At 48.6% G+C, this 16,115-nt stretch overlaps 1 protein-coding gene across 2 annotated transcripts; it reads left to right on the top strand.

Annotated features, from left to right (window-relative positions):
* The first annotated feature begins 6,261 nt into the window (after positions 1–6,261).
* Positions 6,262–8,171, top strand: LOC123407929. 2 transcript variants are annotated; one of them, XM_045101178.1, is made up of 4 exons: positions 6,262–6,494; positions 6,579–6,773; positions 7,334–7,402; positions 7,690–8,171. In XM_045101178.1, exons 2-3 carry the CDS (start codon positions 6,615–6,617, stop codon positions 7,397–7,399), a joined length of 225 nt encoding a protein of 74 aa, XP_044957113.1. In that variant the 5' UTR covers positions 6,262–6,494; positions 6,579–6,614; the 3' UTR covers positions 7,400–7,402; positions 7,690–8,171. The 2 variants fall into 2 exon arrangements, with proteins under 2 accessions (XP_044957113.1, XP_044957112.1); XM_045101177.1 differs by lacking the exon at positions 7,690–8,171 and having other exon boundaries at positions 6,344–6,494; positions 7,334–7,534.
* Positions 8,172–16,115: the final 7,944 nt, after the last annotated feature.

The following is a 16,115-nucleotide window of genomic DNA, read 5'->3' as shown; positions in this document are numbered from 1 at the left end:
ACGTTTGAGACATATCAATAGCCGGGGCGACGAGCGGTCTGGACGAGCTGAGTCGCGAAGCTGCATCCATGGTGCTTCGACGGGCGGCCGAGGCGGCGACCAGCGGCGACCGACGGTGAGGTCGACCAGCGATGAGGAGGCGAGGCGAGGTGGTGGGCGCTTGCGATGCAGGCCTCTTACTTTTCCCGTGCGCATGCTAAAGGTTGCGGACGACGGGATCCGACGGCTCGGGATGGGCAAATCTGACAGCTGCAGGTCGACCAGCCCAACAGTTGGGCGGGCGCTCCGGCGCAGAGTGCTGGCAAATGAGAAATAGTAAGGGTGTGTTTGGTTTGAGGGATATCCTCTTAGGGAGAGGTATAGCCTTTTTTCGGTGGCTGCCACCTGTTTTGTTCCGGGGCAAAGAAGGATAGAGGCAACCAGATACCCCGAATATTCCACAAAAACTGGGATGGCCAGACCCGCGAAAAACGAGCGGGCGGTGGCAACCACCCCGCGCGCTTCGTTCTTTCCTCTCGATCCCGGGCTAGGCCGGCGCGACAGGGCGGCCGGGGCGGCCGATGCGGGAAGAGGCAGGGTGGCCGGCGCGGGAGGAGGCCGGCGCGGGAGGCGGCCGACGCGGGAGGAGGCCGGTGCGGCAGGGCAGCCGGCGCGGGAGGAGGCCGACGCGGGTGGCGGCTGGCGCGGGAGGAGGCCGGCGCGGCAGGGCGGCCGGCGTGGGAGGAGGCCGGCGCGGGTGGATGCCAGGGCGGCCGGCGGCAGGAGGCCGGCACGGCTGGATCCCATCCTCCCAACCAAACAAAAAAGGGATAACCCCACCCTCCCAACCAAACAAAAAAAGCTATCCCGAGCCACCTGGTTAGGGATACCCACAACCATCCTAGACTATCCCTCCAACCAAACACACCCTAAGAGCATCTCTAGTAGAACCCTCAAACCCTTAGGGTGTGTTTGGTTGGAGAACCAACTGTCATGGAATGGAATGGTTCCATTCCAGAGGAACGGGTCGGTTCCGTTCCTGTGTTTGGTACGAGCAAAAAAGTGGAACGGGATGGTTCCGTTCCAGTGTTTGGTTGGGAGGCATGGAATGAAAATTGGAATAACAAAAATTCGGGCATTGGCAAAAATCAGCAGCAGCAGGCAGAGAGTGCAGCAGGCAACGCGGGCAGCAGCAGGCAGCAGCATGCAGCGCGGCAGGGAGGAAGGGGCGGCGCGCGCAGGGAGGAAGGGGCGGCGCGCAGCAGCAGCAGGCAGCGCAGCAGGCAGCAGCAGGCAGCGCGCGCAGCAGCAGGCAACGCGCGCAGCAGCAGAGCGCGGCGCGGCAGGGAGGAAGGGGCGGCGCGCGCAGCAGCAGAGCGCGGCGCGCCAGGGAGGGAGGCGGCCGGCGGCCGGCGGCGCAGCGCGGCAGGGAGAGAGGGAGGCGGCCGGCGGCGCAGCGCGGCAGGGAGGCGGCCGGCGGCCGGCGGCGCAGCGCGGCAGGGAGAGAGGGAGGCGGCGCGGCAGGGAGAGAGGGAGGGAGGCGGCGCGGCAGGGAGAGAGGGAGGCGGCGGCGCACCTGGAGAGGGAGAGAGAGCGCCGGCGCAGCTGGGGAGGAGATGAGGATAGGGCTGCGCGAGACGAGCCGTTCCGTGCGATTCCGTGGATTTGCTGGTGCTAGCGCATTCCGGATCTGAGGGGAATATTCCCTAAAGTGGAATGGGTGGGTTCTACTCCGGTTGGTAAACCAAACGCAGGAACGAGGGCTAGGAACGGGTTCGACCCGTGACATTCAAGTCCATGACAGCAACCAAACACACCCTTAAATTCTGGAAAATAACCGCTTTTTTACAGTTTTCCTCGAAAAAACGACGTAGACTAGAACCCTTAAACCCTTAAACCCGTAAAAACTTTTAGAGGTCGAACCTGTAAACGCCCTCACAGCCTGTAGAAGTGAGGGTTGGGAGGGCAAACCCAATCCCAACCCGCACTCCTTTTCATCTCGAGCGCGGGAGGGAAACTACATGTCCCAGCCGCCGCGCCATGGATACCCTGGCCGCCGGCCCCGCCCGCCCCCACGCCGGCCCCTCCCGCCCAGGCTGCCGCCGCTTCAGCCCCGCCCGCCCCCGCCCCCGCCCTGCACGCCCCATCCACCGTGGCCGACGTGGTGGCGGCGACCCACGTCGGGGCCAAGCGGCGGAGGGCGGGCCTCGCACCGCCTCCTCCCACCCCGGCCGCTGCCGCCCCCGCCCCGGCCACCGCGGCAGCCCCGGCCACCGTCCAACCCGCGAAGAAGAGCCGACCGAAGGTCTCCTCGCGTGGGCCGCGAGGGGCTTCCTCGAAGGCCGCCGGCGCATCCCCGAAGCGGAAGAAGGTCACGGCGCGGAAGAAGCCCGCGCCCCCGGTCGTCGCCGTCGCCGAACCTCCTCCCGCCGCGCACGAGGTGTTCGAGGAAATGGCAAACCCAACCTCGTTCATGGACCTCCTTCAAGACGCGGAGGTGGACCTCGGGGCTCCGCCTCTAGAACCCTTTGGTGAGGAGGTTGGAGAAGATGAGGAGGATGTAGGGGATGATGAGGAGGAGGTGGCCGAGATAGGGGAGGAGGCATTCACCACCGCTTCCCGCCCACACGCGCGGTCGTCAAACTACACCGAAGCGGAAGATATCCTCTTGGTTCGTGCTTGGGCATCTGTGGGGATGGATGCAACCACCGGCACCGATCAAACCGGTAAAAGGTATTGGCACAGGATCGAGGACAACTATTGTAGGATCAAGCCGAAGAATTGTGGGTTCCTCTCTCGCAGTTACCGGTCGCTTCAAGGCCGGTGGGATTTGATGAAGCCCGCTTGTGCTCGTTGGAGTGCGGCCATGGACCAAGTGAGGGATGCACCACCTAGTGGAACCATGGAGAGTGACTATGTGAGTACATATATCTTCACTATTTTCATTATATGTGTGTACTATGTGGGTTCTTATGTGATTATGTGTGCTTGATAGGAGACAATTGCCGGCATGAGGTACAAGGAGATGACCGCTTCCAAGGCAAGCCATTCCCATTTAAGCATGCTTGGGCAATTCTTCAAACCTTTGACAAGTGGAAGTTGAGGGATCAAGAGACCGCACCCAAGAAGTCGGCAATGCTTAGGATGGATGATAGTGAAGATGAGGAGAAGGAGAGGAACTTGGGCAAGCCCGAGGGAACCAAGAAGGGCAAGCAAAGGGTGAAGATGGAAGGACAGGCATCAAGCCTAAGGGAGAAGATGGAGCAAATGATGAAGGCAAGAGAGGAATTGACTAGGAAGACATTGGATACCAAGATTCTTATCACCGAGAAGAAGAAAGAGGTCAAGCTTGCACAAGTTGAAGCAAAACGTGAAGAAGCAAAGCGCAAGGCCGACTTGGAGGAGAGGATGATCAAGGTGAAAGAGGCAAAGGTATGGAAAGAACTCATGGTGGAACAGAAGGAGCACATGATGATGTCCAAGAAGGACATGGATGAAGAACAATTACAACGGTGGAAGGACTACAAGGAGGACATCGCAGAGAGGAAGAGGATATTCCGTGGTGCGTCCTCTACTTTCTGTGGTGGTGGCGATGGCGGTGTGGATGACTCCAATGGAGGTGCTTGATGGACGTGCAAGTGGTCTAGGAAATGGCGCCAAGTGCAACTTTTTGGTGATGGTGCCGATGAGAGGGAGAAGATGATGATTGTGTGATGTAAAAACTATTAAACCATGCATCAATGATCTTTATTTCCGTGTTTGTTTGAAGGTTTATTATGTTTGTCTTGTGAAAATTATGCAATGCCAAATGACAGTTTTAAGGTTTGGGGTAGGGGCAAAGACTGGAACCCTCAAACCCAACCCTTATAACAGAATATTCCGTTATAAGGGTTGGGTTTGAGGGTTCTAGTCTTTGCCCCTGTTTTTCAACCCTTAAAAGTGTCAAAAATGTGCAATTCTCAACCCTTAAAACTGGTTTTTGTTTTAAGGGTTTGAGGGTTCTACTAGAGATGCTCTAAGAGCATCTCTAGTAGAACCCTCAAACCCTTAAATCTAAAACCAGTTTTAAGGGTTGAGAATTGGCCATTTTCGACACTTTTAAGGGTTGAAAAACAGGGGCAAAGACTAGAACCCTCATACCCAACCCTTATAACGGAATATTCTGTTATAAGGGTTGGGTTTGAGGGTTCTAGTCTTTGCCCCAACCCCAACCCTTAAAACTGTCATTTGGCATTGCACAATTTTCACTAGAAAAACATAATAAACCTTCAAACAAACACGGAAATAAAGATCATTGATGCATGGTTTAATAGTTTTTACATCACACAATCATCATCGTCCCCCTCTCATCGGCACCATCACCAAAAAGTTGCACTTGTCGCCATTTCCTAGACCACTTCCACGTCCATAAAGCACCTCCATTGTCGCCGGTGGTGGATTCTTCCACACCACTCATCGAAGTGTCACCTCTAAGAGTAGAGGATGCACCACGGAATATCCTCTTCCTCTCTGCGATATCCTCCTTGTAGTCCTTCCATCATTGCAATTTTTCTTGATCCATGTCCTTCTTGGACATCATCATGTGCTCCTTCTCTTCCACCACGAGTTCTTTCCATACCTTTGCCTCTTTCACCTTGATCATCCTCCCCTCCAAGTTGGCCTTGCGCTTTGCTTCTTCACGTTTTGCTTCCACTTGTGCAAGCTTGACCTCTTTCTTCTTCTCGGTGATAAGAATCTTCGTCTCCAATGTCTTCCTTGTCAATTCCTCTCTTGCCTTCATCATCTGCTCCATCTTCTCCCTTAGGCTTGATGCCTCTCCTTCCATCTTCACCCTTTGCTTGCCCTTCTTGGTTCCCTCAGGCTTGCCCAAGTTCCTCTCCTTCTCCTCATATTCACTATCATCCATCCTAAGCATTGCCGACTTCTTGGGTGTGGTCTCTTGATCCCTCAACTTCCACTTGTCAAAGGTTTGAAGAATTGCCCAAGCATGCTTAAATGGGAATGGCTTGCCCTTGGAAGCGGCCATCTCCTTGTACCTCATGCCGGCAATTGTCTCCTATCAACCACACATAATCACATAAGAACACACATAGTACACACACATAATCAAAATGGTGAAGAGATATGTACTCACATAGTCACTCTCCACGGTTCCACTAGGTGGTGCATCCCTCACTTGGTCCATGGCCGCACTCCAACGAGCACAAGCGGGCTTCATCAAATCCCACCGGCCTTGAAGCGACCGGTAACTGCGAGAGATGAACCCACTATTCTTCGGCTTGATCCTACAATAGTTGTCCTCGATCCTGTGCCAATACCTTTTACCGGTTTGATCTGTGTCGGTGGTTGCATCCATCCCCACAGATGCCCAAGCACGAACCAAGAGGATATCTTCCGCTTCGGTGTAGTTTGTCGACCGCGCGTGTGGGCGGGAAGCGGTGATGAATGCCTCCTCCCCTATCTCGGCCACCTCCTCCTCGTCATCCCCTTCATCCTCCTCATCTTCCTCAACCTCCTCACCAAAGGGTTCTAGAGGCGGAGCCCCGAGGTCCACCTCCGCGTCTTGAAGGAGGTCCATGAACGAGGATGGGGTTGCCATTTTCTCGAACAGCTCGTGCGCGGCGGGAGGAGGTTCGGCGACGACGGCGGTCGGGGCCGCGGGCTTCTTCCACGGCGCGACCTTCCTCCGCTTCGGGGACGCGTCGGCGACCTTGGAGGAAGCCCCTCGTGGCCCACGGGAGGACACCTTCGGCCGACTCTTCTTGACGGTGGCCGGGGCGGGCGCGGCGGCGGCCGGGGCGGGAGGAGGCGGTGCGAGGCCCACCCGCCACCGCTTGGCCCCGACGTGGGTCGCCGCCACCACGTCGGCCACGGTCGGCTGCAGGATGGGGCCGGGGGCGGGCGCGGCGACGGCCGAGGTGGGCGCGGGGGCGGGCGCGGCGGTCGCCGGGGTGGCTGGCGCGGCGGCGGCCGGGGCCTCCATGGGGGCGAGGACGCGGGAGGAGCTGGGGAGGCGGGGCAGTTTTTCCCTCCCGCGCGATGTGTGAAGTGGAGTGCGGGTTGGGGGGAGTTTTCCCTCCCAACCCTCACTTCTACAGACTGGGAAGGGGTTTGATGGTTGGACCTCTAATTTTTTTACGGGTTTAAGAGTTTAAGGGTTCTAGTCTACACCGTTTTTTCGATGAAAACTGTAAAAAAAAATTATTTTTAAGAATTTGAGGGTTTGAGGGCTCTACTAAATGTGAGACGGTAAACAAACTCGCGCAATGGACTGCACAATTTGGACTCGCCGAACTGCAAAGTGCAACGGGTTGGTTCCCCTCGCTGCTTCGACCTTTCCGCCGTCCGATCCAAGATCGTGCGGGCCACAGCTGGAGCTGCCGGCAATTGCATAGTCCGCGAGGACCGCGACACGCGAGCCCACCGTCCCCGGCCCGTCCCTCCTCCCCGCGTCCGACGACCTGCTCCGCCGCGCCGATCGACTCCATCTCACCCACGCCGCCGCCGGTGATCCGGTAGCTGTTCCTCCCCGTTCGCCCAGCTATACGTGTATATGCACATCTCTCTCTTGTACCCACGTCTAGGGTTCATGGCTTCAGGGAGGCAGTCGAGGGGCCAGCGCGCGACCGGAGGGGATGCGGCAGCAGCGGGGCGTCGGCGGGGGCGGGGGCCGGCGGGATCCGGGGTTGCTGACCAGGGTGGTGGACAAGGTCTTCCGCTTCGTCCGCCTCGCCGAGTTCGAGATCCTCTTCGTCCTCTTCTTCCTCATCGCCTTCATCCTCTTCAAGGATCTCGTGAGCCCGCACCCCTCGTCTTCTCCCCCCGTTGAACATTTCGCATCTGACTAACGGGTCAAAATTCTGGTGCGGCACCTGCTAGTAAGAGATCGGGTAGGATGGTCTATGCTCAATTAGCGTCGTTCGCTTGCCTCTATGGTGATTGAGTGTTTATACGGAAGAAAGAATCAATTGAAACCGTAGGAGAGATGGTAGTAGCTAATTCAATGCAAGTACCCCGTCTGTTGCTTGGAATTTCGGCGGTGTTGAATAACAGAGGTCGAATGTATTCATTGGTGTCCATGGTTAATGCTCGAAGCCTCCAACTATGCTACTCAAATCAAAACTATTAAGCTAGCTGGTCGTCTGGAGATACAGTCTAGAATGTACTAGCTGCGAATCTTTCAGTCATCTCATGTTACTTGGAGGTAGAGATGTTACCTAGAGATGTCTCAGTAGCAAATCATGCCTGTAGTGGAACAGATGTAGTCTGCTCTATATGATTTGCTATATCTTGTATTCTGCAATTTGCTATATCAACGTCTTACACTAATTACTGAATGTGTCTTTTATTACAGATGTCTCGACCAGATTACAACCAGATCTTTGTCAAGAAGCCTGATCAAGATGACCGCTGGCCTTAGAGGGTAGGGATCATAAAAAATGTTCTAATTGTAGTGTAATCATCTTACTGTGTTGCGGTATGTACATTCCGTAGAGGTTTCTTCAAATTTCCTTGCTATGACTACTTATTCGATACTTTAAAGATGCTTTTGACATGTTGCTGCCTTCAGTTTTCTCTAAGATTCATCTGCTCACTATTGCTTTTATGGTTGTTTTGTACGAGCCTTAATGTTTCTGTTCTCTGCAAACAAGCTGCCACATGGTGTTAAGTGGTCATAGTGAAGTCACCTACTGTATATTTCTTCTCCAGGGCATGGCGTTTTCTTCATTTATATTGCTTACATCCCCTTGAGCTCTGAGCGAATTTGTGTATGAAAGGCAGTACTTTTTTGGTCAGTGATGTATGCCAAAGATTACCACCATTCAGGTCTGGATGACTGGCTCTGACAGTAATCTTGTTGAGAACAAGCTTATGATGGTTCCTAGTCACTCGGAATCTTCAAAACCTAGATAGGCCATGCATCTTTTTTTAGTCATCATTTGATGATGGACCGCCTTGAAGATCCAAATGGTGTTCTTCATCATGATCATAACAACTGAAGTTACTGATAGCTCTGTCTTGTAGAAAACTGGGGTGTGACTATCAGATAAATGTCTCACAGTATCCACTACATAGATTCATGGGATCATGGTTATTAGATTTCGCTCCAGCTGTTATATTGTTTCCGCCAGTGGATATTTGTTTTTGGTAATATAAGGTGCATTGGGCAATTTGTGTGCCTTAAGACTTCACTATTAGTGCTATCTGAGCTTTTATTTTGCTGATTGTTATACATGAAATTATAATGCTCCTTGAGTAAAGAAAATTGAAGGCTGCTTAATAATAGGTAAATGGGACAAATGTTGTTGTGCAGCTTTGTGCTTGGATCGAATCATCGTTCAGTGTGTTTCTTGAAATGAGCACAGTGGCTGTTAGAGAAAGAGAATGTTTGATGTGACATAGCATGATTTCAAATTAACATGCAGATATCAAATCATTTTACAACTGGATAGTTCTGGCTTATTCATTGATCAATATAGGAGTTCTCAGAGTTTAGTACTCCTTCCGTCCTAAAATAAGTGACTAAAAAATGACTCAAATTTGCATTAACTTTAGTATAAAGTTGAGTCATTTAAGTCATTTATTTTGAGACGGAGGTAGTACATTTAAACATGCGGCAGTTTTTCTGGAAAAAACATGTTATCTTGTGAAACGAAGCTTTCTACGGCCATTTTTTGTGGGGTACGGCAGTATCATCTGTTTCTAGATAACCAACATGCTTAAGAGAATGGCGTTCGGCCTGGGCTGGGCCATAAATATACGGGCCCAGGGGCAAGACAGCAAGCCGGGCCATAAATATACGGGCCCAGAGGCAAGACAGCAATAAGGGGTATTGTTTACTCAAAAGCTTAAAATATTTTATATTTCAAAACCATGGTTGCTACTTGGATCTTTTGTGTTACTATCAGATAAAAAGTTACGCATGAACTTACATTTGTTTCTCGACCCTCGTCAATCGGCCATGTTCTTCACTCTAAAATTCTTCACCAACATAGTAACTCAATTCTTTCAAACATTCCTGCTCAAGGCATAGTAAAGCTAACTGAGCATTTCACATCTGAGTATTAGACAAACCTTTTACGGTTAAACTAGGAATATGATCAAGTAAAACTTTCCATCTTTTAGTGGAACTTAAAAATAAAACATAAATTCGTTGCACAATTCCAAAGAAGGATATAGCTTTACTACAAGAACTTGCCATATCACACAAAGTAAGATTGAGGCTATGACACGCACATGGCATATATAAAGCTCTTGGATTTTCCCCAGTAAACGACTTTGTACCCCTTGTTTGTTTCCTTTCATGTTGGAACCATTATCGTACCCTTGGCCCCTTACATTATCAATATTTAAGCCATAAGACTCAATTGCATCAAGAAGTATATTAAAAAGACCCAAACCAGAAGTGTCATCCACTGTCAAAAATTCCATAAAAAAATCTTCTATTTTTATTTTTTTAATTTGACATGTTAAAACATCGAATAATTAGGGTCATTTGTTCTTGATGGCTAACATCTGGAGTACAATCAAGAATTATGGAGAAATATTTGGCCTCTTTAATAATTTGTAAGATAGATCTAACATCAAAGATGTGACCCTATCCTTATTTTGGCGCAAGGGCCTCGACAGGGAAAGAAGCGCATCTCGTCGTTTCGCAAGAATGGATATAATTACAAGTACATGTACTAAAAAGATGAGTATAAGGAGTTAGCTTACACTCGCCACAAGCTACATCAAGTTCACATCAATACAACAATATATAGCCATCATGAAGAAGAGCAGGGTCCGACTACGGACGAAAACAAACGATAAAAGAACGACGTCCATCCTTGCTATCTCAGGCCGACGACCTGGAACCCATCCTAGATCGAAGAAGAAGAAAAAGAAACTCCAAAAGCACAATCATCACGCTCACATCATAATATCACTTTACCTGTACCTGCAACTGGTGTTGTAGTAATCTTTGAGCCACATGGGACTCAACAATCTCATTTTCAAAGGTATCAAGACTAGAAAAGCTTAATGGGTGAGGTATGGTTAAGTGGTGAGGCTGGAGCAAGCGACTAAGCATTTATTTTAGGTGGCTAACTTACGAGTACAAGAATAAAAGAGGGGGATGATCTACGCACAGCGGACGTGAACTAATAATGATCAAAGGAATGATCCTGAACACCTACTTACGTCAGACATAACCCGTCGTGTCCTCGATCAGAGAAGGGGCTCACGAAAGAGACAGTCACGGTTACTCACTCAGTTTTCAAGTTTTTAATTAAGTTTACTTCAAGTTATCCAGAACCGAATGTTAAACAAAGTTTTCAAGTTCGCCACATAACTGCGGGCACGACTTTTCGAAAGATTTAACCCTGAAGGGGTGCTCCAACTAGCCTATCACAAATTACCACAAGCCGCATAGAAAACCTCAATCACGAAACTCGTGATCTCCTCGGATTCCTTTGTGGAAAGCCTCAACTCTGAGATAACCCAAAGCATCACTGGAATCCCGATGCACAAGATATTTCGTTAAAAGATAAATCAAGTCGAGCAAGGTCACCCGACGTGTCGACGAACCCAATAGGAGTCGTGTATCTCATTCTGAGGACACGACCGGATGAGCAGTACGTACGGTGGCCGGATAAACATCCCCCGAGTTGCCCCGGGTGGCCCCGCAAGTGGCTCTATTTTGGACCAACACTCACGAGGAACACTGGCCCCGGGGGTTGATTAAGTTTCCTCGAGTTAATTACTCCCTATGCGGTTCATTAGTTATTAGGCAAATAGTACCAAACTTGGGCCTTGCTAGACAAGCTTTAACTAAGACGAATTATCAAGGGGGTCCCCATAACAACCTCGACCGTGTTAGGAGCGCTCAATTATGGAGTATAACACATCGGTAGCCGAAACTAAGACAATAAAGGTGGAACAAAACACCAGGCTAGAAAGGCCGAGTCTTCCACCTTTTACCAAGTATATAGGTGTATTAATTAAATAGCAATTAATATGGTGACATAACAAGGAACCCATGTTTTCACATGGAAGCAACTGCACCTGTAACTAGCAATGCTAACACATGGTTAAGCAAGCGGTAACATAGCCAAATAGTGGTTTCCTAGGTTGTACAAGGTTGAAGGTTTCATGGCAATGTTGAGAGGCTGACATTTAACACGTGGTAGGTAACGAGACATAACAAAAGAAACGAGACAACTAGCATGTCATTGATAGTAATGGTATCTAGGGAAATGGTCATCTTGCCTGAGATCCCTCTTGGAAGAAGAACGACTTCGTGAAGCAGACGAACCGACGTAGTCGAACGGATCCTCACACTCCGAAGCAGTTCGGAACTCTATCGAGAAGAAGCAAACCGGAAACAATAATCAACACACAATAACACCACAACATATGCACGACATGATGCACAACACACATGATGCATGACCATTTCAATCATGCAAGGCATGTCATGGCAATTCACAACAATCAAACATTACACATTAAGTGAAGCTCAATATGCAACGAGTTGCATGTTGACGAAACTCCACATACAAATTATTTAGTTCTCTCCCGTTTAGATACACGGCAATATTAAATGTTGTTGAAACATGGTACGAGGTGAAGCACACATAAACTTTCTATCTAGGCATTTTAAATAAGATCGGAAACGACATATAGCATCTCCGAAATGACCTTTACGTTAATTTAGAAATCTATCCAGATATGAACTAACATTTTTAAAAGTTTGTTAAAAACAGAATAAATATGTTCACGTGATTCTACGCGTCATTCTAGTCAACTTACATATAGAGATCATTGCAAACGGAGCTACGGTTCAAAAGATATGATCACCGCAAGATATGATGCCATGAATGCAATATGTATGCAAATGGCAGCCACAAGCATTCCAAACCATGAAGGCAGCAAGATATAATGAAACTCCACGAGATTCTAAGAAAGTTTCATATATGACACGTTCCAAACGAAGCAACGGTTCAACCATTACAAGCAAACAAGATATAGCTACAATGTGTCAAAAAACAGCAACATGACATTTTCTATACCCCAAAAACAAGCTACATAATTCTAAAATACTCAAATAAGGCATGAGGTAGTAGTGGTCAAGATGCACAATAACCCTCTATCAATGGCAAGTAGCATGGACGCATGGATCACTAGTAACTGAGCTCACAAAATGGCAAGTAGCACACAGTTTCAGACTTAGTGAAAATAACAGTTTTGGACAGTGCAGTTTTCAACCATGAGGCATATTAGCAGCAGTAAAACTATATGCTACATGGCATAGAAAGGCATGAAAATTTACAGAATGCTAGCGAATCTTAAACACTACAAATAACTCCATTGCATCAATCCCAAAGGGGTTAGATCACTTACAAATCACATGGCAAGACAACAACAAAATATTACAAATTTCAGACTTAGAAATATTTCAGCATCCCAGATGAGCACTATTTTCTAGCATGTTGGCAACAAGAAAAGAACACCTAAACATGGATTTCTATAGCAACCAAAATTACCAGGAGCTAGCATACTTGTCCAAGGGCATATCTCAAGTTCAAAACTAATTCATATCATGCAAGTAATAAATCACACGAATTAAACAAAAGGGCAACATGGCAAAATATCATGCACACTAACTTGCTCAAAATACAAAACTAAATGCACAGTTCAATTCTATGGATTTTTTACCCCGAAAACATATATAATATGTGGGGTTCTAAATAAAAGTAGTTCCACCACATATATGCAAGAATATGACCTAAACCGGACATAGCAAACTATTTATGCCGCTTACATGAAAACAACAAGACAACTATTTTTACCATGCAAGGAAATACGTTGCAAACAACATGAACATTCTACATACTAGGATTGAGCAATCCGGATGCACACATAAATAGCTACGGAATAAAACACCTAACATATCAGCACGCAAATCTATGCAAACAATAGATCAAACAACTTTAAATATGCATGCAAGTTGGAAAATATTAATCTACACGAAATTTATACGTTTTACATATATAACTTGTTCCGATCTGTCGCATGGTTTAAAAGTTACAGACGTTTTAATAAATGCACGTTTTTTCCGAAATTACTAATTCGCAGGAAAAAGAATAAAACCTACGGGCCGAATCTACACATGGGCTGAACTGAGCATGGGCGCAAATCAACTAAACTACGCACTAGGCGCTGGTTAGGGCTGGTTCAACTCACCTTGGGCCCAAAGGCCTGCTCGGGGTGGCGCTGGGCTGCTGCATCGATTGGGCCGACCCACAGGGCTAGCGCTGGGTTGGTTGGGGCACTCGCCCATGCGGGGGGTGACGCGGTCAACGGGGCTCGTCCCCTCGCTCGACAAGAGGCCATGGCGGCGGCTACCTCCGGCAAAGGCAAGGCGCAAGGGGGAGGCACCATGATGACCGGATTCGAAGGTTGGGAACCCAGATCTGGCCGGCGGCGAGCTTCCTCGGCAGCGTGGTGAGCTAGGCGGGCGGCGGATCTTGATCCCAATCCAGATCGGCGAGGCGAGGCGACGGAGGCGCTTGGCAGCGGGGGGGGGGGGGGGGCTAGCGGCGCGTGCGTTGGCGCACCGGCCGGCGGCGGCTGAGGCTAGGCATGGCGTGACACGAACTGCTCGGGGCTGCTCCTGCCCGAGATGCGGAGGGGCGAGCTGGCTCGGGAGGAGCTCGGGCACGGGAGGATATCGAGTCTCCCGATCTGGAGCTCGACCGGTGGATGGGCCTGCCTGGGCCCGATCTGGATCGGTGGGCCCGACGGCTGGAGGAGAGAGGAGGATGTGGGAGAGAAGGTTGTGCACGGATTCCAAGGCAGGCTAGGGTTAGGCTAGATTTGGCATGGGGAGGGTGTTTAAATAGGAAAGGGGGCTAGGTTAGGGGGGTTTCCCTTTGATTTTGACCGTACGATCGAGATCGGATGATCCCGGTCGCGAGGATGGCTAGGTGGCTTAGTGGTTGTGTAGAGGGGTGTTGGGTTAAGAAGAGAAGGAGATTTGCAGCCCGGCACAATATTTTTAAACACCGAAAAACGCTCGACGATGAACCGACGACGGTGCCGCTACAGTCGACCGTTCGGGTATCAAACGGGCTCCGATTGCGACGAAATTTGGCAGACGGCCTACCTACATTAAAATAAGATGGCACGCCAAGTTTCAACCCGATCTGAGAATGTTTTATACACACCTTTAAAAAAATAACGATGTCGCGGGCGCATGTGTGTGGTTGGTCTCAAAACGGTCAACGACAAAAACGAAGAGAATCCGTAACTAATAACGGATGCATGTTTTGAAAACTGGCGGCAACAGAGTGCCGATGCCGTTGATGTGCATGATGCGATGATGAATGCGGCAAACAAAATAATAACAAGGCGACAACGGAATAAAAGAGGAATCTTCTGGAGCATCGGTCTCGGGCTGTTACAATAGAACTAGTAACACTAGAGGCCAATAGAGAAATCAACTCATTCTGAATTTTGTGGCTGAGACAGTGGTGATAAATTTCATCATTTTGAATTTGTCTAAGATGTTCTTGCATTATTGGATCAAATTCAGCAATCATCTCTATACATGCCAAAAAATTACCATTGTTTTGTTGATAAAGTTTCTCACTAGATCCACGGAAAGCCAAGTTACGTTTACCAATATATTTAACAATTGCTACTAACCTCACTAACACTTGTCTCAAACGTTCTTTCTTCTTATTGGTCTGCTGCTGCAAATCCTTATCAATGGTTTTATTTTTGGTCACTCTAACTTTTAACTCATTGCAAGCGTTCATGGTTTTAATGTGCTCTACACCATTTTCATGTTCTTTAAGCCTCTCGCTAAGATGCTTCCAGTCACTCAATCCATTACCATCTAATGCACTCTTGTTGCTATGGGATTTGAAAAGCTTGCAATGAAAACAGTACACTTTGTCTGCATGTTCAGACTAAATCAACCATTTACTAGCATGTACCTCTCCATTCCTCACCTTTCTTGAATAATAAGATGTTGGAAATATGGCCTAGAGGCAATGATAAAATAGTTATTATTATATTTTTTGTTTCAAGATAATCATTTATTATCCATGCTATAATTGTATTGAATGAAAGCATAGATACATGTGTGGATATATAGACAAAACAATGTCCCTAGCAAGCCTCTAGTTGGCTAGCCAGTTGATCAAGGATGGTTAAGGTTTTCTGACCATACGCAAGTGTTGTCACTTGATAACTGGATCATATCATTAGGAGAATCATGTGATGGACTAGACCCAAACTATGAACGTAGCATGTGATCGTGTCATTTTATTCTATTGTTTTCTGCGTGTCAAGTATTCATTCATATGACCATGAGATCATATAACTCACTGACACCGGAGGAATACCTTGTGTGTATCAAATGTCACAACGTAACTGGGTGACTATAAAGGTGCTCTACAGGTATCTCCGAAGGTGTCCATTGAGTTACTATGGATCAAGACTGGGATTTGTCACTCCGTGTGACAGAGAGGTATCTCGGCGCCCACTCGATAATACAACATCACAAACAAGCCTTGCAAGCAATGTGACTGAAGTGTAAGTCACGGGATCTTGTATTACGGAACGAGTAAAGAGACTTGCCGGTAACGAGATTGAAATAGGTATACGGATACCAACGATCGAATCTTGGGCAAGTAACATACGGAAGGACAAAGGGAATGACATACGGGATTATATGAATCCTTGGCACCGAGGTTCAACCGATAAGATCTTCATAGAATATGTAGGATCCAATATGGACATCCAGGTCGCGCTATTGGATATTGACCGAGGAGTGTCTCGGGTCATGTCTACATAGTTCTTAAACCCGCATGGTCTACACACTTAAGGTTGGATGATGTTTTAGTATAGTTGAGTTATATGTGTGGTTACCGAAGGTTGTTCGGAGTTCCGAATGAGATCGCGGATGTCACGAGGGTTTCTGGAATGGTCCAGAAACGAAGATTGATATATAGGATGGTTTCATTTGGTCACCGGAAAGTTTCGTGCATTACCGGTAGTGTACCAGGAGTGACGAATGGGTTCCGGGTATTCACCGGGAGGGGCCCACCCACCCGGGAGTGAGCCCAGTGATCCTAGGGTGGCGC

This window comes from Hordeum vulgare, chromosome 7H (assembly GCF_904849725.1).
Source record: "Hordeum vulgare subsp. vulgare chromosome 7H, MorexV3_pseudomolecules_assembly, whole genome shotgun sequence".
Lineage (NCBI taxonomy): Eukaryota > Viridiplantae > Streptophyta > Magnoliopsida > Poales > Poaceae > Hordeum > Hordeum vulgare.
This window is presented reverse-complemented; position numbering and strand designations above follow the sequence as displayed.

Excerpts from the sequence above, each read along its gene's own strand:
- LOC123407929 (XM_045101178.1), top strand. The coding sequence starts at position 6,615 with ATGCGGCAGCAGCGGGGCGTCGGCGGGGGCGGGGGCCGGCGGGATCCG. Across the intron at positions 6,774-7,333 it reads TCATCCTCTTCAAGGATCTC|ATGTCTCGACCAGATTACAA; the intron begins GTGAGCCCGCAC and ends CTTTTATTACAG.